This window comes from Rhincodon typus, chromosome 34 (assembly GCF_021869965.1).
Source record: "Rhincodon typus isolate 14 chromosome 34, sRhiTyp1.1, whole genome shotgun sequence".
Lineage (NCBI taxonomy): Eukaryota > Metazoa > Chordata > Chondrichthyes > Orectolobiformes > Rhincodontidae > Rhincodon > Rhincodon typus.
The window spans coordinates 9,666,476-9,691,948 of record NC_063365.1 but is presented as its reverse complement, the minus strand read 5'-3'; the positions used below and the strand labels follow the sequence as shown (position 1 = coordinate 9,691,948).

Sequence of the window (25,473 nt, the reverse complement as noted above, 5' to 3'; positions counted from 1 at the left end):
GCGAGAGAGCGAGAGAGCGAGAGAGCGAGAGAGCGAGAGAGCGAGAGGAACAGGCAGGTGAAACAAGAGAGGGGCGAGACTGTGGAAAAAGGGCAGAAGGGAGAAACGGAGGCAGGCTCCAGGAGGTGGGGGTTTAGGAAGAAAAGAATTTTCAAGGGGTGGGGATGGGGGAAGAGAAAGAGGGAGGCTGCAAGGCTGGGAGACAGAGGAAAGGAGTTGGAAGAGGCAAGGTGATTACAATGTGCAGGGGCAAGTGATAGTAAGGTAGAGGGAAGAGACAGTAAGGTAGAGGGAAGAGAGAGAGAGCACTTGCAAGGTGACCATGAGAGAGAGAGAGACAGAGACAGAGAGAGAGAGAAGGCTAGAAGGGGATAAAGAGAAGGAGGGAGGTTACAAAAGGCCAAGGGAGAGGGAGGGTGGTTGCAAGATGGGGTGAGGGGAGAGGGAGGCTACAAAACAGATAGAACTGTTTCAAAGCTTCAACAAAGGAATATTCAGCTACCCGGTAGTCTGAAAAACTGGAAATCACCTTGCAAATCAATGTGGAATCTCAAACTTAAGGCAGCATTCAGGAAGTACTGCATGAGGGAAATAAACATAATGGGCGTTATTGTAATCAATACTGTGACAAGTACTAAGTTTAAATCTGAGGGGGAGATCTGAGATACAATGAAAAGCCTGGATAAAATTTACCAGTTTTATGCATTTGTGATGAGAAAGCATGAGCTATGACCTCTTCAGTCTGTGGAAGGCATAAGGGCATGAGAGTTACTTTGAAAAATAACTTCTGATGCTAAATTATACCTGTTGTGCCATTTAACTACTATAGGATCAAAGAAATGAAAGCTCTAATTGTGTGTTGTGGATTCAAATTTAATGCAGAGTTGCTAATTATTAAAGATATTGACAATTTTTTCCAGTTCTGCTTCTTTGACAGTCCAAATACCCCATGCGTAAACATGAATACAGAAGATCCTGTTGTAAATTAATCAGTGAGAATTAAATAGTAGCTCGCAAAGATTAAAAGTAGCCCCCAAGAAAGTATCAATAAGAGACCTTGAGTTTTTTAAATTCATTCATAGAGTGAGGGTGTTGCTGGCTAGATCAGCATTTTATTGCCTAATTACCCAGAGGGCAGTTAAGACTCAACCACATTGCTGTGGGTCTGGGGTCACATGTAGGCCAGACCAGGTAAGGATGGCAGTTTCCCTCCCTAAAGGACATTAGTGAACCAGATGGGTTTTTTCAACAATTGGCAATAGATTCACAATCATCATTAGACTCTTAATTCCAGATATTTCTTGAATTCAAATTCCATGGTGGGATTTGAACCCAGATCCCGAGAAGGTTACCTGGGTCCCTGGATTAACAGTTGGTATTTGGGGAGAGTATTCTGACGCTTGTTCCCAATTCTGAAGAATGTGAAGGGGAAGATTAAATGGAGGGTGAGATTGGGTTGGGAGGAATAATAGCCCAGAAACAGGAGAAACATCAGGGCTCATGCTTTGTCTTCCTGGTTCTATCGAGGAACACAATCAAGTTAAATTCTGCCAGGATCCCAAGAATTTGCATGTTTCAGGATTCTCTCAGAACTGTTGAGTTAGGCCTTTGTTCTCAAGGGCGTGAGAGCAGCCTTTTCCAAAACCTCTGGGCTCAAAAGCTTTAAAGCAACAAATGTTGCAGACAAAGCTGGACATATCCACTATTGGCTTCAAACTTCAATTAGTCGAGAGATGCATTCACCTACGTTTGTAGCTGAGCGACAGTATCCCTGCAGACTGCACATCATAGAGGAGTTGGCTAAGTCATACCCAGCTGATCCTAACCCTGCGTATTAGAAAATTCCCTCTAGCCAAATCTGCAGATAGGACACTGCCAACCACAATGAACAAATCCCAGCATCCTCTCTCCCTTCCTCCTTCCCCTTTACAACGTCCAAATCTTTTGATTTTTATTTTCAGGTGCAATCTATAGTTAGGGTTAATTGGTGACCTCAGCCAGCAAGGCACTTTTTTTGAGAGAGTTAAGAAAACACACAAAAGCTAAAGAATGTAATTATGTTCCTGTAGCAATGCTTTGTGAGAAGAACAAATCCCAGCAAAGGACATCACAGATAAGAGTCATAGAGTCATAGAGATGTACGACACAGAAACAGACCCTTCGGTCCAACTTGTCTATGCCGGCCAGATATCTTAAATTAATCCAGTCCCATTTGCCAGCATTTGGCCCATATCCCTCTAAACCCTTCCTATTCATGTACCCATCCAGATGCCTTTTAAATGTAACTGTACCAGCCTCCACTACTTCCTCTGGCAGCTCATTCCATACATGCACCACCCTCTGTGTGATAAAGGTGCCCATTAGGTCCCTTTTACATCGTTTCCCTCTCATCTTAAATCTATGTCCTTTAGTTTTGGACTCCCCTTCCCTGGGGAAGAGACCATGGCTATTCACCCTATTCATGCCACGCATGATTTTATAAACCTCTGTAAAGGTCACCCCTCAGCCTCCAAAGCTCTGGAGGAAATAGCCCCAGCCTATTCGGCCTCTCCCTATAGCTCAAACTGTCCAACTCTGGCAACGTCCTTGTAAATCTTTTCTGAAGCCTGTCAAGTTTCACACCATCCTTTTGTTCCAATTAAAAAACTCATCCTACATGTAGCTTTATTGTCACAAAGATTCAAATATGTGGCTATTTTAAATTCTTATTTGCTTCCCAACTTGAATTAAACTGCACAGTATGATTGAAAAGCCTAGGCCCTGATTTTACTTTAATGATTGTGCTGGTCAAGCAATAGCTTAAGATTAACATTCTACAAATAATATATCAGTAGTGTTTACAAAGTAAACTTGAGGTTCTGTCTTTAAGATTTCAGAGGCAGGCTGAAAGGCAACAGGATCTTCACAAAATGGTTATATATCTTGAAACTAAGTGTTGTTTGCTACTAAGGTTAAACGCTATGCTAATTATCAGCAAGGCTCATAGGCCCACGCTGCTTAGCAACCAAGTTAAACAAGGAGAAGAAGGGAAGCTCAGTGAGCAGGAAATGCTCTGCTTTGGATTTCTCATGCAAATGCTTGACAGCTCTTTCAATTCCAGAGATCTCTCCGGCTGCTGCTCTACACACTTGGAGCTTTACCCTAACAAGACTGATGGTTAATTCTTTGATCTGTTGTCCACTGGGCTCAGCTTACAAACCTCACTGAAGACGTAATTCATTATTCAAAGCAACAGAGATGGAAGAAGCCTGTACAATAGCAGCAGGCAGTCCTGGGCAGTATAGGTCAGGTTGCTGAAGAAAACACTGCAGTGCAAAATTCTTACTGGTTGCTCCTGTATGGTATTTGATTTTCAGAATTAAAGGTGGGTGAGGATAGATAGAGTCTTGTACTTTTTAAGAGTTTGCAAGAATTTGACAAAGTCTTCTTCAGCCAGATCTTGTGAATTACACTGAGGATTGAAGTAGGCTTCTGTTATTTGTCAATCTGCCTTTTCATATCAAGTAAGTCATACTGATCGTAATTCGATTAATTGTCTTTTCCTGTACTTTTGATGGACACAGCGCAGTAGTTTTACGATAAACTCAGATCATGATTCTTTTTACAGGATTTTGACTTGAGCTATTTGAGATGTGTGTCCAAATGTAACAATCAAACATTAAACCCAGACTGGGTTCTGACCTGATGGTCACCTTGACTTGGCATTCCTTGAGTTGATCTGGCCGAAAATGTGTAAAAGTTATTTTACTTCAACTAACGTGTAAATTGTTCATTGGTCACTATTATTAACATTACTGCAACCTTTTTACAAACAAACAATCTCCACAATTGAACGTTCAACACACAACGAGGCTCTCCAGAAAGCTCCTCAACCCACGATGTGTTGATTGACTGTAACTTGACTCAGCCCTTGGCAAGACCACGATGGCGAATGAGCCGGCCAGAGAAACCCAGCGACAATTCACTGCAGGCTGGCCTGATTCAAATGGGATGGTTCAGATTTCTGTCCCATTGCTTCCACAGTTACATGCTGAGTTGAACTAAATTATACAGAGACACGTATTAGAGTGAAGTATAATTATAATGAAACATGAGGGATCAATTGTGCACCATAGCTAGTAGGGGTGTTCTCCACTTCATAAATACTTCATTGATTGTAAAATGTGGTCCTGGAGATGTGAAAGGTGCTGAATAAATGCAAGGTCATTCTATTAAAAGAAGCCCCCTACTTTCATTATTCTACTAGGGCAAGTTTATTGGACAGAAGACAGACAGTGGGATAAATTATATTCTGCCACATAACAACCAGTCTGTCTTGTTCCCTTGCTGTTGAGATTCCAACCCGTGGAGTGACTGTAAATTTGATGTGGTGCACCCAAAATTATTTTATAGTGCCTTCCATGTCGTAAAACTACTGACACCAAGCCAAAGAGGGGACAAGTGACCAAACACTTGGCCAATAAGGCAATTCGAAGCTGTATCTTAAGGGAGTGAAAACGAGACAGAAAAACAAAGATACTTGGAGATGAAATACCTTGACAAGGGGCTGTTTTCCTGCTAGAACCTTTTAAAAAAACCCGGCCGGGGTCTGGAATGCACTGCCTAGGTAGGTAGTTGAGGCAGGACATGGCACAACCTTTAAAAAGTAACTAGACAAGCATTTGAAGTGTCATAACATTCAAGGCTATGGCCCTATTGCAGGAAAGTGGAACCAATGCAGATTTAGTACAACTTCAGCAGTACAGACTCAATGGACCAAAGCGCCTCTTCTGTATTGTATTGGTTCCATGAATCCAGGATATGTGCATGGGGTCGGCATCCTTTCCTTGTTTGTAATTTTTTTAGAAATGTATGTGAGGATTCGAACGTTCGTGATGAGCTGAAGTATACTTCTAGCTTCACCTTATGCAATCTAAATAACTCAGCGTAACTCAACTTCTAACTCTGCAAAAAGGTATCTCTCTGCTTGCAAGCATTTTCCTTTGTAATGAATCCAGTTTGCTGCGGGTTTACCTCCCACTCCTCCTGAAAGCTGGTCTATGGGACCACACTCAGCAGCAAACTCCCAGTACCTTGCTGCTTTTACTGAACCAGCTGTGCAATTGTGCAGCCCCTGTCTATTGAAAGTAACGGGTGGTTGATGGCAGGCAGGCAGGAAAATACGATGATAGGCATGGTCAAGATACAGAATCAACAGACAGGGCCCACAACATCAGGCAGCACTGTAGCAGCAAAGCGCTCCATCAGTGTCAGTGAGTTTTTCACCCATGGGCAGCTTATGGCCACATTTGATCTGATACTTGACACCCCAAGAGTTATAGAGTCATAGTTGTAGATCAGACAGCATGGAAACAGACCCATCGGTCCAACTAGACCATGCCGACCATATTTTCAAACTAAACCAGCACTACCTGCCTGCACTCGGCCCATTTCAATCCAAACTTTTCCTATTCATATTCTTATCCACATGTCTTTTAAACATTGTGACTGCGCCCGCATCCACTACTTCCTCTGGTTGTTCAATCCACATACGAACTACTCTGTTAAAAAGCTACCCCTCTTGTCCTTTTTAAATCTTTCTCCTCTCAGCTTAATAAATGCTCCCTAGTCTTGAACTCCTCCACCCCAGGGAAAAGACTCTTTCTCTGCCCCTCATGATTTTGTAAACATCTTTAAGATCACCCCTCAACCCCCTGCACTCCTGTGAAAAGAATCCCAGCCTATCTTTATAATTCAAACCCTCCATTCCCGGCAACATCCTGGTAAATCTTTTCTGAACCCTTTCCAATTTAATAATATCTTTCCCATAGCAGGGTGACCAGAAGTGTACACAGTAGGCTTCCTAAGTTCTCATCCAAATCATTTATATAAGTGACAAACAAAACTGGACCCAGCACCAATCCGTGTGGAACACCATTGGTCACTGGCCTCCAGTCCGAAAAACAACCCTCCACCACCACCCTGTCTCCTACCGTAAAGCCAATTTGGTAACCAATTGGCAAACGTTATCTTAAACCCATGTTATCTAACATTAGTAATCAGTCTGCCTTGCGGAATCTTGTCAAAGACTTTACTAAAGTCCATATAAACAATGTCTACTGCTCTGCCCTCATCAATCTTTTTGGTTACTTCCTCAAAAAACTCAATCAAGTTCATGAGACACGATTTCCCTCGCACAATGCCATGCTGATGATTTTTAATCAGTCCTTGCCTCTCCAAATGCATGTAAATCCAATCTTTCAGAATCACCCCCAACAACCCACTCACCACCGATATCAGACTCACGGGTCTATAGTTCCCAGGCTTCTCCTTACAGCATCTCGTAAATAAAGGCACAACAGCCACCCTCCCGTCCTCTGGCACCTCACCAGTGGGTGTAGACGATACAAATATTCACAGGAGCGTAGGAGGTTGAGGGGTGATCTTAAAGATGTTTCCAAAATCATGAGGGGCATAGCAAGAGTCCTTTCCCTAGAGTGGAGGCGTTCAAAACCAGGGAGCATATTATTAAGATGAGAGGAGAAAGGTTTAAAAAGGACACGAGGGGTAGCTTTTATACACAGAGTGGTACAAATATCCTGCAACTTCTTCCATAACTTCCCACAATGTCCTGTGATACACTAGATCAGGTCCTGGAGATTTACCCACCTTTATATTTTCTAAGGCCTCATCACTTCCTCTTCAGTAATGTGAACTGTTTACAAAACATCAATGTTTATTTCCCTGACATCTCTGGCCTCTATTTCTTTATCCACAGTAAAAACTGACACAAAATATTCATTTAGTATCTCTTCCATCTCTTGAGGTTCAACACATAGACAAACTTATTGATCTTTAAGGGGCCCTATTCTCTCATTAGTTGCTCTTTTGCTCTTAATGTACATGTAGAGTCTTTTTGGATTATCCTTAGCCTCATCTGCCAAGGCTATCTCCTATCCCTTTCTGATTTCCTCTTAAGAATGCCCTACACTGCTAATACTCTTCAAGAGATGCCATGATCCCACTGTCTATATCTAATATATGACTCTTTCTTATTTTTCACCAGAACCTCCATATCTTTATTCATCCATTGTTGCCTACTCTTGCCAGCCTAGCCTTCTACTCTAACAGAAACATACGGCCAAGATGTTAAAGCAATGGAGTGCTAATTCATTGCGTTCTACATGCGTGCATTCAAATCTCACTCTTGCTGCTGCTTCAGAAAAAACATAGAGTTTTGAACAGATTTTAAGGCACTGGGACAGTAAAACAGGCAAGAAAGTGAAACCAAAAGTGTGTTCCCATCCTTATAAAACTGAACTACAATGAATAGAAGAGAAACCAGGCAGGGAGGAAGGATGAGAGATAGTAGGAACTGCAGATGCTGGAGAATCCGAGACAACAAGGTGCAGGGCTGGATGAACACAGCAGGCCAAGCAGCATCATAGGAGCAGAGAGGCTGACGTTTCGGGCCTAGACCCTTCATCAGAAAAGGGAGGAAGGATGTTCCTGATGACTGGAGAGTACAGAGGCAGAGGTCACACTCTAAGGATAGGTGAATGGCTATTTAGTAATGAGGTGATGAGAAATTTCTTCACGCAAAGAGTGGCGAGACTGTGGAATCCCCTGCCACAGAAAACAGTCGAGACCAAAACACTATATTCAAGGAGGAGTTAGACATAGTTCTTAGGGCTAAAGGGATCAAGGGTTATAGGGAGAAAGCAGGAACAGGGTCCTGAGTTGGATAATCAGCCACGAACATTTTGAATGGCACAGCAGACATGAAGGGCTGAATCCTGTTCCTATTTTCTATGTTTCTACATGGTCCAGCTGATCCATCCAGTGTTTCTGCTCGAATATGAGCCTCTGCTTTACCTTACTTTATGTAATCCTATTGACATATCCTTCAACCATAACATGGCAAGAATAATGATGGCCTTGGTGAAATCGGTCCTGATGGCAGGGTCAATGTGAGAGCAGGAGGCTGGATTGAGGCAGGTATATGCCCATTCCATTATGAAGGAATGTGAGAAATGTTTTGAGTGTTATCAAGTTTAACAAAACACACAGAACCGAATTAAGTGGAAAGCTTGCAAAAGGTTTTACCTTGGGGAATTTGCAAGGAAAGGCAGGAGAAAATCTTCTGAATTGGGTCCCTGAACCTTTATAGAAAGAGAGCTCTGACTGCCATTGAAAACAAATAACTTAAATGATCTCACTGGCCCTATTCGCATGATGCTGTCAAATCTGCCTAACCTCTTAGCCCACGCTGAATTAATCCTCTTATTATATTATCTCCCTCAAAACTTCATTTACATGTCATTCCATATGTCTGCTTTCTCAGATGGATTGTTTCTTGTCAAATTAATGCTGAGCAAGAGCTCTGTATGTAGGCCTTAAATCTTTGTCAGCTAAAAACATCAACAGAGGGAATTACCAGACAATTGTATTCCTTTGCTCCAATCTAGACATATCTCCATGTCAAACTGACAGCTCTTTTTTTTTTAAATTCTTGTCTTCATCAAATCCAGCAGAACATTACATGTTCACACTGTGCCAGCATCAAGTACTCCTGGGTAAGGTACAGTTGGTTAGTTATAAGGCAACGCTCTCCCTCCCAGTTTGGTGTCAAACTCAAACCTTCATTTCCCCACTGCAATGTGGCATTGTGCAGCTCAGTCCTGAGTGCCTTCCTCCCATCTCACGCTAATGTTGATTTCCACTAAATCCTGGGAAGGAAGCACCTGGAATGAACTTCACTTGGAAATACCCCAAGAACTGCTTTGCTGCCTGACTGTGAGACAAAGGCGTCAGCTCATCGTTCTGGGATGGGTAGAGGAATGACAGAATAATGTGTTAGCCACCCCCACTACCAGTCTATTAAATAGACGGGTGAGCAAGCTGATGCCTGGGATTGTCTTTGACAAAAGGTTCAGCAGGTTGGGCCTATACCCAAAGGAGTTTTGAAGAGTTAATGATGAACTCAAAACATGTGAGGTTCTGAGAGGGCTTGGCCGGGTAGATACTGAGAGGATGTTGCCTCTCATGGAGGTACCTGGAATAAGTGGTGAAGTTTCAAATTACAGGTTTTGTGTTCAAGACAAGAATAACGAGGAATTTCTTCTGTAGAGGGTCAATAGTATTCGGAATTCTCTTCCTCAGAGAGCAGGAGATGCTGGTTTATTGAATATATTTAAGGCCGAGTTGGAATGACTTTTGACCGATGACAGTCAGGACAGCGGTGAAGTCAAGGCCAGGTCAAATCAGTCATGATTATACTGAATGGTAGAGCAGGCTTGAAGAGCTGAATGGCCTATTCCTGTTCCTAATGATTTTAAGAACAAGAATCACTTAGAACACAAGTTACTTTGTGGGATCTGAAGGTGAATTATGTTCATGTCAGATTAGAGAAAAATACAAATCACTCTATCAATTTTAAAAAACTGCAGTCGCTAACACAATAGAAAACTAATTCATTGACCTCAATATCGAACTGTCTCGGGTCTCTCAGTAATTCACAGCTCCACAGGCCATTTACCTTCAATTCATTTTAACTAAACAAAATGGACAGTTTAGTCAAATTGAAATGAGAACCAAGACTAGTGCCTGCCTAACTCTTAAACTCTAGTAATTTTAGAAATGATACTCTAAGAATACAAGAACATAACAAAATATCCTAGTGAGGCTGCTCTATCATTCAGTAAGATCATGGTTGATCCATCACTCACTATTCAACACAATATGGCTGACTGACCTCAATTTTCCCAGCCACTCCCCCAAATTCTTTGATTCTCTCAACGAACAAAAACCTGGCTTTTCTATTTTAGATATAGTCAATATTGGAGGATGCACAGTCCTCTAGATATTCCAAAGATTCACAACCTTCTGAAGAAATCAGAAATCAACTCTGTCCTAAATGATTGATCCTTTATAGTGACTATGTTCATGCATGTTCTGGATTTCCCTGGCAGGGTATCATAACCTCTCAGTACGTAGCCTGTCTAGCCACTTTGGAATCTTCTATATTTCAATGAGATGACCACTTATTCTTCTAAACTCAAGAGTATAGGCTCATTCAGCACAGACCCTCATCTTTGGACAACTCTAAAATCCCAATGATCAATCGAGTGAATCTTCTCTGTACTTCTTTCAGTTAAGCATATCACTCCTTGAAGGTAGAGACCAAACTACATTCAGTGCTCAAGCTGTGGTCTCAAAACTGTCTTGCAAACATAACAATACCTCATCATTTTTATACTCCAATGGCCTTGCAATAAAGGCCAATGCGATCTCTAAAGTGCATAAGACAATAGAAATATTCCTGTATCTACAAAAGATACACCTTACAACAGCTAACGACTAGTATCCTTCCTGTTATTATGCATCATTGCACTTTTGTCATAATACCTGATTTTTTTCTAATGATGTTCACCAAGGTCATTACCCCACAACCATTAAACATTACCCCTTTACCCCTCTACAACTAAATCAGAAAAATTACTTCAAGCTCTCACAGTTCAAGAAATCAAGGTATGTTTGTGATGTACATGAAGAGGATTGTGTTTGTCTATGTAGTGACTCAGAGGAAGTTACAACACAGTCCTGAGTGGAGGGGGCAAAAGATGCTAATAAGCTACCTTCTATCTTGTGATTTGTCGCAATTGCCTGAGGGTGTCATTGGCATTCGGTGCTCTGCTCAGTTCTCTGAACTTGTGTGCACAATGGGATCATTGTGATGACACCTGAAAGATTGTTCCAATGTCATGGAGATGACTCCACCAGTCTGGAACTCGCTGTGTTTTAACAATCCAATTATTCACTTACTTCCTCTCCTTTCTCTGAGCTGAACCTCTTGACTCTTTGCTTGGCTAATATTTCCATTGCTGTCTTTGCTTTCCTCATTCACGTCATTACTTACGCAAGCCTTGGCAGTGAGAGATGTCAAGCTTTACAGTCATGGGGTCCTTCACAGACACCCTGTATGTATGCAAACTTCCAGAATCGACTGCTACATTGTCACTTAGTGAAGAACCTGGGCTCAACTCACCCGGGATTCCAAAACCAAATGAAATACTAACATCGATGGTCAACTGAGATCAGCAATCTCAGTGCACGCTGAGGATTTGAAGGTCAAACTGTAGGGCTCAGTTCCAACACGACAAGATCTCTCCAGTGTCAGACCACTAGACAATGTAAGCACCTAAAATTTGTTTTATACTTAGGAAGATTCCCGCAATGTGTCATCTTCAGACCATGCTGAATGAGGGATATCTTTCTAATGTCAGGCACTCTTTGCTGTGGAAAATCCAATATATGGCAACTGTAACGTGACTCAGTTTTGTTTCTTGTTTTGGTTTTGGATGCACAGTAAACGATCAAATCATGGGAAAGTCTAATCGTGGAATATTTCTGGACTATTGTAGTTTGTAGAGTCAATTTCAACAGTATTTTCTGTATCAGGTGCCATTGCAGTATACATATCTTGGTGCAACTGAGACAGTCCATGGCGTCACTTGCCAGTTATCTCATTAAAAAGAAAAGATACATGGCCAGATTTTCCCCTTTTGATGTGGAAGCCTGGAATCAGGCCAATTCCCAATACCCTATCTCTTGCGTGGCTGTGTTTGCCCCTGGATTCCTTTCCCTGCAGAATCTGGGATGGGGATGGGGATGGGGGGGGTGGGGTCAACAGCCCACCACCCAGGCAGAAGTGGACATCAAAGCAGGCAGGTTAAATGGCCTGCCTCCATCCACTAGACCCATTCAAAAGCTAAAGCTTCACCCTGCATACTTCCTCATCCACCAAGCCCACTCACCCATTAACAGCACTTACGGAACTCTCAAGCCCTAAAATAAACACAGAAGGTTTTCGAGATGCTCATAAGACTGGCAAGACAAACAGTCAGTCATTCATTAAAAAAAAATTAAAAGGTAAATAATCCTGATATGTCATCATAACAATATCAGTATAAAAATAAAGCTCTCAGTCCCCTTGACAGATAAGCCAACATGAGCTGAATCTATCTGTAGACTCTATGTGTATCTCAGCCAACCTTGTACAACAAATGTTGACTGCAAATTTGTGTCAAAACAACGCTCGAGTGTATTAAGCCTCTCAAATCATTGCAAGAGCTCAGGCCTCTCTTGAAACTTTAAAACATCCAAACAGTTGTCTGAGCTGTAAATAAATTAAAATATTAAATCACAAGAGACAAGTCATAGTCAAAGAGATGTACAGCACGGAAATAGACCCTTCAGTCCAACTCGTCCATGCTGACCAGATATCCTAACCTAGTCCCATTTGCCAGCATTTGGCCCATATCCCTCTAAACCCTTCCTATTCATGTACACATTCAGATGCCTTTTAAATGTTGTAATTGTACCAGCCTCCACCACTTCCTCTGGCAGCTCATTCCATACACACACTACCATCTGTGTGAAAATGTTGCCCCTTAGGTCTGTTGAAAAATCTTTCTCCTCTCACCTTAAACCTATACCCTCTAGTTTTGGACTCCCCTACCCTGAGGGAAAAACACCTTGGCTATTAATCCTATCCCCTGCCCCTCATGATTTTATAAACCTCTATAAGGTCACCCCTCAGCCTCCGATGCTCCAGGGAAAATAGCTCCAGCCTATTCAGCCCCTCCCTATAGCCTAGTGACACAAGGAAATCTAAATATCATTATTGTTCAATACAGATGGGCATTTTATCCAATGGAAAATGTACTCCAATGCATCTGACTTTAATGATGCTGATTAACCTAGCTGTCATTTACCCTTTTAAGGACAAAGGCCCATCATTGATCACTGCATTAAAAACATAGTTAACTTGCATTATATCACAACATGTGAAGTTGGCAAAAGAATTTGAACAACAGTACCAAAAGATTTCCAAATTTATACTACAGTTCCACTATTCCAGATTCCTCTGAACTAGACTGAGTTACATCATACTCAGAAACTGGACATATCCATCAAAACTATAGGAGGTTGAAAATGTCCAGTTCCGCAACAGAACCGACAAAGTCTGGAGTGCTGCAAGTGGGCTCGTGATGCCTCAGTCCCTTTTCAGTGCTGCTAAAAATTACCAGCAACTGGAATTGAGTGGAGTTGGGGTGAAGGGGAGCCTCTGCACTTGTGACACACCCACCTCTTTCTCCACCTGCCATCACAGACACGGCCCGTGCAGATGGGAAAATCGGGCCCTATAATGCTACTTGTGATGTTAAAAGATCCAAGCGTGTGACCAACAAAAACAAGCTGATCTTTCTAAGGTTTCACTGACACTTCAGTGCCAGGGCAAAGACAGCTGAAAAGCCCCAAAGCTTTGGAATTGCCTTGCTGAAGTTCTCCAGCACACTCTTCCTCCTTTAAAAGGCTCCTTATAACTTAGCTCACACCTCTCCCAGTACCTTCTCCCCTGCTGTCCTCCTGTAAAGTTCCTTGCCTTGTTAAAGATGCAAATAAATGCCAGTAGTTCTTCTACGAAATCCCAGTGTTGAAGTTAAAATCTAGATCACATTAGGCTTCTCCCATTGGTTTAAGAGTGTCCAGCTTAGATTTTCTGATGTTTTGTGCCCAATCAGTAGTTGGAAAATGGGCAAGAGTAAAGAGAAATCAGCTACAATGCTAACATTCAGGTTCTCTGCCAATCTGGGAGACCTTCGAAGTTTCCACCGATACTTCCTTCCCTCAACAGACATGTCCCAATTTGAGCAGTTTGCCTGCTAGCACGTTGGTCCCATGGAGTGAGTTCATTAGTTTGCATTTCCAGCATCCATATTCATTGTTTTTGTTAAGAACCTTCACGTAATACAACCTCTTAAAATCTCAGAGATACGTGGATTTGATTTTTAAAAAATGCAGCACAATATTGGTCCAGCGGCAAAAACTAGAAAGAGGTTAAAATGGTAGGTTCAAGGAGGAGAATGGGAGGAAAGGTGAGGAGGAGAGAGGAAGGAAGGGAGGGGAGGAGTGGGGAGGGGATGGCAAGAGATGGGGATGGAGGGAGAGAGAGAAGGAGAGAGGAAGGGAGAGGAGCAGTAAGGGAGGGATGGGAAGGAGGAGAGGGGGAGGGAGGAGGTGGAGGAGAGAAGTGGGTAAGTATAAAAGCACGTTGCAGAGGAGAGGGGTGGTGTGAGGGCTGAAGCAGAGAAGAGAGGGAGGGGGACAGCAGGAGAATGAGAGAGACAAAGGAGGATAAATAATAAAAACACTTCTGTTAAAAAAGGAAACAGAAAACAAAACTCAAAAAAAATCTCTAAATAAAGGCAAGAAAGAGAGAAGCAAAATGAGAAACAAACAGTCGCTAGGTGCACAAATCCTGGTAACTTATGGGCTAAATATGTGCAGAAATCTGGAATCAGATAGGATAGAGAACTCTTGTCAAGAAAAGCTACATTTTCAAGTGAAAGGATTCACAGGAAGTACAGATCCTTGGAAACTGAAACCCTGTAGGGAACATAGTGGAAAGGATAGAAAAACAGAGATCAAAGCAATTTATTTAAAAATTACCGGTTACTGAGAGTGAGAATGAAGGAATTAGGTATTGTGGAAGAGTAGTTCTGGAGAACACAAATTACTTAGTACGTGAATACTCTGCCACCTAGTGGGCATAATGTTCAAGCAGGTGAGTATCCTGTTAACAGCGGGTCTAGAAATGATCCGTACATTCTCTTAACATTCGCTGCAGATTGCTGCACACCCTGACTTAACTGCATTAACCAAGAAACTGAAATCAGTCCTCAAGGAGCTTCTTTAGAGCATCAGAGGCTGAGGGAGGATCTTATATAAGTGTATAAAATCATGTGAGGCATGGATAGGGTGAATGCACTCAAAATCTTTTTTCCAGGGTTGGGGAATCAAGGACTAGAGTTTAAGGTAAGAGGGGAAAGAATACACGGGAACCTGAGGGGCAACTTTTTTAGACAGAGCGTGGTACGCATATGGAATGAGCTGCTAGTGGAAGTGGTTGAGGAGGGTAAATTAACAACATTTAAAAGGCATTTGGACAAATACATGGATAGGAAAGGTTTAGAAGGATATGGGCCAAGTGCGGGGAAATGGGGTTAGTGTGGATGGACATTTTGGTCGGCACAGACCAGTTTGGACCGCAGGTCCTATCTCTGCACTGTAGGACTCTGCGACTCTATGACTCTGCGCGATTAGGTTTTGGCAACACCTTCTTGGACGAAGAAGCTGGTTTTATTTCCTCCAGGAATTTCAAACAAGAGGTTAAACCGTAAAATGAGAGAAAGGTCATTCTGGGTGATCTCAGCAAGCCTGCTTTGTACAGAATGGAAATCTGGAAGTCTCTGCCCCCAGAACATTTTGAGATTTGGGACAAGTTGGGACAGTGATTAAAATATTCAAGATGGAGATGAAGATTGGGCAAATGAAGATGAGGTACAGATCTAATTGAATGGTGGATCAGGCACAAGAGGCCAAACAGCCTCTGCCTGTTCCTACATTTCTTTTTATAATTGTATAGAGTGACGTTAGATATTGGTAAGAAAAGGTCAGCTCTATTCAGCCTGCCTTCTCAAATTGCTGAAGTCTGCATATAGCTATTAGCAATTCAATTTGAAGGAAGGTGCTAGCACAGTTAGACAGGCAACATGCATGAAATAAAACCTGTCAGGTAAGAGATAGGAAAGGGACAAGTAAAATGAAAAATCAAACACAAAAGGAAAGAAAAGAAGGGCAGCCAGTTAGATTTCCATTGTTTGAAACCGCAAAAACAAATTATTATTTTGCGTCATGGAAGATACTAAGTTACCATTTTAGGTTGATGCACTATTGAGTTATTATGGCACTTTAAGTTCTCATTTCAGATTTCCAGCACCTGTACTATTCTGCTTTTGTGATGTTACTTTCCACTTTAATTCTCTGCCCACACAGTCCTTGGGTTCATACACCATTCTAATGATGTTCAAGACAAAATCAAAGACCTCAGCTTTCTACCAATCACATCGTAGTTTCCTGGCCTTCGTGCTGATGCTGTAATTGCTTTCGCTCTTAACCATCATTCCCAATGTCTATAAGACCAAAGGTTCTGGTAACAGAGAATCAGAGTTACTGGAGGTAGAGACTGGTGTTTAGAGTTAGGAGTCCTTTAGAGCTCAGAGTTAGCATGTTAGTCTGCATCTTTGGGGTCTCTGAGTCTTTCTCCCTTCACCTTCCTGGTTCATGTGAGCACTCTCCCTTTCACCAGATCATTCATATTTCTTTTCTCTCATACAAAACAGTACCTGATATGGTTACCAATCAGGAGTTTAGAAGAATGAGGGGAGATTTCAGAAAAACCTATAAAATTCTAACAGGTTGTGACACAGTACCTTAAATGCAGGGACAATGTTCCTGATGACTGAGAAGTTTGGAATTCTGCTTTCAATTCTGATGTTCCTGCTGTAGGAAAAATATTGTGAAACTTGAAAGGGTTCAGAAAAGATTTACAAGGTCGTTGCCAGGGTTGGAGGAATCAAGCTATACAGAGAGGCTGAATAGGCTGGGGCTATTTTCCCTGGAGCGTCGAAGGCTAAGGGGTGGCCTTATAGCGGTTTATAAAATCATGAGGGGCATGGATAGGGTGAATAGCCAAGGCCTTTTCCTCAGGGTAGGGGAGTCCAAAACTAGAGAGCATAGGGTTAAGGTGAGAGGGGAAAGATTTAAAAAGGACCTAAGGGGCAGCTTTTTCACACAGAAGTTGGTGCGTGTATAGAGTGAGCTACCAGAGAAGGAGACTGGTAAAATTAGAACATTTAAAAGGCATCTGAATGGGTATATGAATAGGAAGGGTTTAGAGAGATACGGGCCAAATGGGACTAGACTAATTTAGAATATTTGGTCGGCATGGACATGTTGGACCGAAGGTTCTATTTCCATGCTGTATATTTCTATGACTCTAAGTGCTGAAGAGGCAATAGGTGAACCCAAAAGGGTGTTCCTACCCTTATAACACTGATATACAATGAATAGCAGAAAAACCAGGCATGGAGGAAGGATGTTCCTGAGGACCACGGAGTAAAAAGCTAGGGGTCACAGTCTAACAATATGGGTAGGCTAATTAGGACAGTGAGGAGAAATTTCTTCACCAAGGAAGTGGTGAGCCTGTGGAATTCCCTGCCACAGAAAGCAGTCGAGGCCAAAACATTGAACTTTTCAAGAAGGAATCAGATATAGTTCTTAGGGCCAAAGACTTAAAGGACATGGGGAGAAAGTGGGAACACAATCAATGGAGTTGGATGATCAGCCATGATCATATTGAATGGCAGAGCAGGCTCGAAGGGCCGAATGGCCTACTCTTGCTCCTAATTTCTATATTTCTATGTTAACTCACATCACATGATAAGCTCCGACCATCAGGGTAGAAAGGACTCTTCCTAAGAAAAGTTAACCATTTCTACAGGAGTTCATCAGAATGCGTATACTGCTTTGGAGTTTTTGGTGTTCACTGTATGTAGCTAAAGTAGCAATGTGTATTTACTCTTAAGTTAAACCTGTCTGATGTCTCACAAGAGATAACCATATCTCTTATACGCAATGTAACTAGCCATGTTGTAATATGCAACAGACCTACATACTGTTCCACGATTGCCTAGCTTCTGCCTGGAACACTATATGGTATCAGCTGCTTTAGACTAATACCAACCAAATAGATTTATTCCTTTCACCTGTAGGATGGGCATCGTTGGATGGGCCAGAACTTATTGCCCATTCCTATTTGCTCTTGAGGTACTCTTTGTTGAAACAAATCTACTCAAGATATGCCAGATATATTTGATATTAAAGGATAGTGACAGCTGAGAGGACTGACCAATTAAACACTCTTCTGTTTCCTTGTAACTTTGTACCAATCCACCCCTGGGTCCTCATTGTGCCTTCCACCAACATCCCTTGAGTCATTCCTGCCCTCACCCCAATCTTCTTCCCTCTTTTCTATATGGGTTTAAAGGCTGTTCTCATCCAACACCTTTGCAGTCCCAATGAAAAGTCACTGGCTTGAAATGTTAACTCTCCACAGATCAATTCTAGAATGGTCCTACCATGAAGGAAAGAGCTTTGCCTCCAGCAGTGTAATGGTACCTGGTGCCGCAATGTGTATGTTAGCTCCTATAACATGAGAATTAGATCTGGGTAACGTGGAACTGAAAGACACAATAATTGTTTTTTTACAGCTCCTGCTATGTACATGTATTACAGTCCACAGGTACTTCAGTGTCTGGGATAACACTAATCTAGCCAGTCACAAACAGGAGCATGTCAGAAGCAGGTCATGCTTCAATTGGCCCCAGTTAAGATGGAGCCTAAGAACTGTATACCTTCAGGTCACATGCTGTGATTCAATGTTGATATCATGAGTATGGGTCTCTTAAAGATGTACTGCACATCCACTGTGAGACAGACCAGGGCAGAAATCACTGTTTGTCTCCAGTACATCCTGACTGTATTCATAGTATAATGATTTGGAGAGATTATTACAAAACTATTTTCTTGTCAGAATTGAGAAGTACAATGGCTTTTTGAAATCTAGATGTATGGCTCAAGACTTTCCCCATAACATGATCAGCCCAAGACTAGGAAAAGTCCTGAGTGGGCTGGAAGATACTGGGTGGAAGATCAATGTTACTGCCATTATTTAATTTAGGCTTAAATGTTCTTCCCAGAGATACTGTCCACTGTAAAGTCAAACATAGATATACATCAAAGAAAAGGCTCTGGAACACACTAATCTTTGAGAATTCCTAACTTTTGATTCACTACCAGAAGCAAGTAACACCAAAAATGGCAGTTACTTATAAATACAAGAAGTTAAAATACTGATTTCACAGAGTCCAGTCATCTACTTTACTAGTCAAAGTTTTAGTTATAGCTCACAAACCACAAGCTCCAATACTAGCAATTACATTCCCCAATATATATCCCTTAATCAATCTACTGGGACATATTGTGATGCACCTCCAGAGGGAAGTGGAATTTGAACTCAAACCCGCTGGCTCAGAGGGACAGACACAAGAGACTTCCCCACATCTATACACCAAGTTGGGGCTTACCAATTATTCCTTAATTAACGTATGACCCATCACTTGTTGCCGAGTTCCATTTGGTGCCGGACACCCATGCCAAACCTCAATAGATGACACATTTGCAGGTCAGATAGTGGCACCATTTGCTTCAATGTATTTTTAGGGCAAAGGATCAGGTGGTGCCATTTCAAAAATGGTCAGGGAGTCCTTGCCAGCGTCCTAACAATTAATACCTCTCAAGCAACATCATCACAAACGGATCTCCTGTTTGCAGGAGCTTGCTGTGCACAAATTGATTGCAGTGTTTCTGATATTATAATACCAAACAGATGTCAAAAAGTACTTCCTGGGCTGGAAAGCACGTTGTAACTTTCTAAGGCTGTGAAAGATGCTATGTAAATGCAACTTTGTTCCTTTTCTTTTATCTACCTATAGGGTAACCCCATAGCAAGGGCATAACTTGGCTCTCCTGATTTGAATCAGAACAAGTTGTCTCCAGTAGTGATACCTGCTTAAGTAGCAAGTAATAGTCCGAGCAGCATAACTCCAGTCCCCATTTCAAGCACATTTTCAGCATCCTGACCTTATAATAAAAGCAGTAAATGTACTTTTGATGGATTTTTATGGATGGATTAAGTGGACTCTATTACACTGTGCTTTTTTTTGTTCTTTTCTTCTCCCTGTTCTAAGCTAGATAATTGAAATTAGCTGGATGCATTAGTTATTATCTCACATTCTCCTGCACATGGTTGAATATGATTAATGAGTAGCCAAAGTCCCTGAAGGGCTTGTAATGAAGCCTTTTTAATGGAAAGGTGTGTATGAGAGAAACCCATATTGCTTCCCAAACAATCATTCATCACCGCTGTGATCTGGCTTAGTACAATTAAGTGCTGTCATGTGAAAGGCAGCTACAGGGTAACCAGCTGGAAACTCCTCCAGTTCCCAGTGGCTCCCAAATAACTCACGGTCATTTATTTTTGCTAAATCACATTAAATGGTGCCAATCAGGCAACACACGTTAAGTCCATTTTTTTTTTTGGAGGGGGAGGGGTGCTGGGAATAAAGGCAAATGTAAATCCTGTACATTGCTAAAGGGAAAACAACATTTAATTTTGCTTACTGTTGTATGACTTAAATCTGTGACCTTCAAATAAAAGCGGGGAGTTATTGTGCAGGTCAGCAGGGAGGGATTGCTATACAGCAAGTGATACTACATTAGAGACAGTTTTTGTCACACACAGATTGGCTGAGATGAATATTCTTCTGAAGAAACAATATAAAAACATGGAGAGGGAAAGAGAAAGAAATGTTGATGCAGTTAAGTGAAGACAGGCGGGAGGAGGCTTTAGTAGGGAGCAGGGCACCATTGGAGCCGAATTGCCCTGTTTCAGTCCTGTAAATACTTTACACGATCTACATTGTCATATTCCAGTGGCCATTTGCAATGATATTGTCCATGGCTGAATGCTGTGAAATATTTTTAAATACTCTTTAACTATAAGTTGCAATACCTTTTTCCAAATCTGCAACGGCAGAGCGGTATTATTGCTGTACTGTTAATCCAGGGACCTGGTTCAAATCCCACTACAGCAGATGGTGGAATTTGATTTCAATAAAAGTCTGGAAATAAGGTCCTAATGACCATGAAACTATTGTCGATTGTTGGAAAAACCCATTTGGTTCGCTAATGCCCTGTGGGGAAGGAAACTGCCATCCTTGCCTGGTAATGTGGTTGAGTCATAACTGCCCACTGGGCAATTAAGGAAGTGCAATAAATGCTGACCTGACCAGTGGCGCCCACATCCCATGAGTGACTAAAACAAAATTGTGTAAAAATTGTTTCTTTTGGAAAGCTGCAGAGTTCACAGAATATGGGGACTAGAGACTGCTGTGTGCCCTTCAGGCAATGCATTATTAGGTTTGAACAATTCAAATCAATTTCCATAACCTGTGCTGCATGAAGGAAAAGCAAACATGTTCAAAGGTACACAGCAGATTTTCCCAATACCAGATTAAACTGCTGTGTGTGATCTTGGGAATAGAATAGACTTGACTGGAAGCTGAGTAATGGCAGTGAGACTCATAAGAGAACCACGAGCTGTAATAATTTCCTCAGGCAGGCAGTTTGTCATTGTAAAATACATTCTTTTTATTCAGTGCAAGGAAAACACATGGAAACAAAAACATCTTTTTTTGCTGTAGAAGGTGGAGGGATACTTGTTGACATGTGGGCAGCGGTGAGCAGCACACCCTGTAGGCTAACAGGGTGATCTCCCGGAGGTGACAGTGAGAGCGCTCCGTTTCAGCCAGCTCCGACTGTCCCCTGGGAGGAGGTAATAAACCACTGAGGCAAAAGGTGCCAGCTTCCATCACCAGCCTATGCTCACAGAGCTGGTGTAAACAGGACTAATGGCAGCTTCTTCAAACAGACCCCAACAGAGTTGGCGTTGGTTATCCTGATCTTGATTCAGCAAAAGATCCTAGTGTACGTGCCCAGGATTGTTTTCCACTCTTAGATATAGTAACAACTGCCGATGCTGGAGTCAGAGATAACACAGTGTGGAGCTGGAGGAACACAGTAGGCCAGGCAGCATCAGAGAACAGGAAAGCTGACCTTTCGGGTCGGGACCCTTCTTCTGAAGAAGGGTCCCGACCCGAAACATCAGCTTTCCTGCTCCTCTGATGCTGCCTGGCCTACTGTGTTCCTCCAGCTCCACACTGTGTTATCACTTGTTTTCCACGGGGTGCGAGTGTTGTCGGTAATGCCACCATTGATTGCCCGGCCCTGAATGGCCTTGAGCAACTCAAGACTTGGGAGCACATCATTCACAAAAACCCACCTACTTCCACAGAGCTACAAGGTAGCACGGTGGTTAGTACTGCGGCCTCACAGCACCAGGGACCCAGGTTCAATTCTGACGCTGGATAGGTCTGTGTGGAGTTTGCACATTCTCCTGGTGTCTGTGAGAGTTTCTACTGGGTGCTCTGGTTTCCTCTCACAGTCCAAAGATGTGCAGGTTCAGTGGATTGGCCATGCTAAATTGCTCCTGGTGTCCAGTTAGGTGGGTTAGCCATGGGAAATGAAAGGTAAAAGAAATAGGGTGGTGGGCTGAATGGCTTTTTTCCGCACTGTAGGATTCTGGGACTCTATGAACTAAAATGCACCACTTTGTGATGGGACTAACTATTGCTGTACATTGCCAGGCAGGAGATTGAGCTGTATCTCACACTAGCAAAATCTGCAGGAGTGGGTGTGGGGTCACTTGCTGTATTGCAATTCCTCCTTGCTTACTTTCACAATCACTCACCTTTATTTTGAAGGCCAGAGGTTTGAGTAGAATCATCTTGCAGCTACAAGCTAAATGACATGCTGTTTTCCCCTTTGGCAATGTCCATTTACATTTGATTTGATTTCAAACCCTTGCCTCCACAAGCTACAACCCTCCCTCAAGGCCCTCGCTACCACACACCCACTCTTCCCCACTTCTCCTCTAAAGCAGACTTGTTTAACGTGGGTATTGCCTGACTAGCCACTGTTTAATGTCCTTTAGTAAAAAATGTAGGTCCTAGAATTCTTCTGAAGCCATGGATTCAGGTCCTGCCCAACATTTTTAAAGGCCCACTTGATGAACTTTGGCTCTGTATTGGATGGAAATATCCAGACCACAGTGTTTGTTTTCACACGTCGAAGTGTTTAGTCAATTGGGGAAGTACCGAGGAGAATTAACATTCACTACTGAAAATCTATACAGATCTCAGTTAATATATAAACAATTTAATACACGTTTCACAGTTCTAATAATGTCAAGATGACAGGACAGGGTGAAAAGTTCTGTAATAATTCTACAACAGAGGGGAGGCTAGACGAATGCATAAGGTAGAAATAAACAGAAAGATGTGCTGGCAAGGCAAGATAAAGTGAGTGGGAAGTAGCTCATCTGGATCTTAATCATTGGCATAGACGAGTGGGCTGAATGGCCTGCAGCTGAGCTATAAGCAGGGGAAGTGACGATGTCGTGGTAATGTCAAGGGAGTAGTTATTCAGAACACCAAACTAATGTACTGGTGAAGTGTGTTCAAAACCCACATTGGTAGATGGCTAAATCTGAATTCAATAAAAATCTGGAATTAAAAAAATCCTAACGTTGACCATGGTAACTAGCCGCTGTTGATTGTCTTTAAAACCCACCTGGTTCACTCAAGTCCTTTCAGGAAGGAAATCAGTCATCCTAACTAAAATAACTCCATAGAGACTGGTATCCTGTTCTAGAGTCACCCCTTATTTTTTACATCCATAGTACTTGACTCTGACTTCCTCAGAGCCAGTGTCAGTGAGCAGAACCTCTGGCACTCCTGTTTATATCAGGGTGCCCTGATTGGACCAGGTTAACTGCCCCAATCAGGGGGCACATATTCTATGTGTTCCACCTGGCTGACCAATCACTACACTTACCTCAATCTGGCTTACATGTGACTCCAGACCAACAGGAATGCGGTTGGCTCTTAACTGCCCTCTGGGAAACTAGAGATGAACAATAAATGCTGGCCTGGACAGCGATATCCATAAACAAATTTTTTTAAAAATCATAACTCCATGTAATTACTTGCTTCTGTCATTACGGACAACGCTCAATTTTCTTTTTATTGCTTTCTTCTCTTTTTATGTTAAAAGGAGCAAGAACATGCCGAAAAGGAAAGGAGGCCCCCAGGGGAAAAAGGTCACCCTAAAAATGGCAAAAAACTCCATGAAAATCACAGTGGATGGGAAGCGTCGTTTAGACTTGAGCAACATGGGCATTACAACCTTCCCCAAGTGCATTCTGAAGCTGACGGATATTGAGGAAATCGACCTGAGCCGGAACATGATCAAAAAGATTCCAGACTTCATCAACAAGTTCCCAAAGCTGCGCTACCTAGACTTCCACACAAACAAGATCGAGAGGATTCCAGAAACCCTTTGTCAGCTGGAGCTGCTTTACTATCTTGACCTGTCTAACAACAAGCTCACGACAGATGGCCTACCCACGGACCTGGTGCAGCTGAAAAACCTCCGGGTCCTGAATCTCGGGCTGAATTCTGTGGAAATGATTCCGACCACCATCGGCACTTTAAAGGAGCTCAAGGAACTGGGGCTCTTCGACAACCGGATCACCTACATGCCTGAAAAAATCACCAAGCTGCCGAAACTGAAGAAGCTGAATGTGTTGCGGAACCCGTTCACCACTCCACAGGTACCCGAGGAGCCCATAGAGACCATCGATCGTGTGGAGAACCTTTACCTCGTCAGGAAAGATATGCTGTGCCGTCCCTGTCTCAAGAAATGTCTCCGGGAGAGGGACAAATGGAGCAAGGTGAAGAACATTGCCGAGATGGAGGAAGAACCCAACTTCAGTGGCCTCATAGCACCGAACTCAGTCGCAAAACAGGACGAAGCATCTTGGAGAATTAATGAATAAAGGTTTCTGAGCTGAATGAATGTCTGCGGTCAGCCTAGCTACCAGGTTGAACAAAAACAAAATAAACTCTCTCAATTGTCTTAAGTTTCAAGACTGGCTACTCTCTTCTATGCACTTGGTATGAACATTGCTTTTATCGCCTTCATACTATTTCCAAAACAAAACAGTCGATGTTGCTCAGCATCAAAGTGACAGGAACTGGAAAAGGCTACTCAGCCCCCTCAAGCCTATCGCACCATTCAATGAGATCATGGCTAATCCATGTCTTAAATCCATCCAACAATCCTGTCTCCTTATTATTGGCTAGTACAAGATTTTAAATCATTGATCATACTGGCATCTTACTGCCTTTTGAGAGTGTTCTACACTTCAATCACCTTTCACTCTGACAAATGTTTACATTCTTTGCTAAATAGCATTTAAGTGGATTTTGAGATAATTTCTCGTTGTCCTATAATGTCCCACCAGCAGAAACAAATCCATCTACCCTAGCAATTCTTTTTAAATTCCTAAGTACCTCAAATCAAATGACTCCTTCTAACCTTTTAACCTTGGTACCTAAGATGGCGTCACGTGTGGCAACATTATACACTTTTCACTGTGCTCCTGTACTTGAGTACACGTGACAATAAAATCTAAAAACTAAATCTAAATCTATCCCAGGGAACACCAGCCTCATTTGTTTTCTCTCTTCTCCAGATCTGAACCTTGGTAACATTCCGATTTGTTTTTCTTAATTTATTTTTCATGGGATACGGATATCACTGTCAAGGACAGCATTTGTTGCCCTTGAACTGAATGACTTTCTAGAACCTTCCAGAGGGTAATTAAGAGATGACCACATTGCTGAGGGTCTGTAGGCCAGAACCGGTAAGGATGGCAGATTTCCTTCCCGAAAGAACATTTGTGAACCTGATAGTTTGATAATATTTGTCACTGTCTCCATTACTAAAACTAGTTTCCAGATTTATTAATTAAATTTAAGTGCCACTCATTTCTGTGGTTACATT

At 42.3% G+C, this 25,473-nt stretch overlaps 2 protein-coding genes across 2 annotated transcripts in view; one reads left to right on the top strand and one right to left on the bottom strand.

The window, feature by feature from the left end:
- wdfy4 (WDFY family member 4) overlaps nt 1–25,473 on the bottom strand; it is a 277,315-nt gene that overhangs the window by 80,964 nt on the left and 170,878 nt on the right. The window lies entirely within an intron of this gene.
- Nucleotides 3,322–24,463, top strand: lrrc18a (leucine rich repeat containing 18a). The gene is made up of 2 exons (XM_020529239.2): nt 3,322–3,364; nt 23,680–24,463. Exon 2 carries the CDS (start codon nt 23,690–23,692, stop codon nt 24,461–24,463), a length of 774 nt encoding a protein of 257 aa, XP_020384828.1. The 5' UTR covers nt 3,322–3,364; nt 23,680–23,689.

What these genes read in the sequence shown, in the direction of transcription:
- lrrc18a (XM_020529239.2), top strand. Translation starts at nt 23,690, where the DNA reads ATGCCGAAAAGGAAAGGAGGCCCCCAGGGGAAAAAGGTCACCCTAAAA.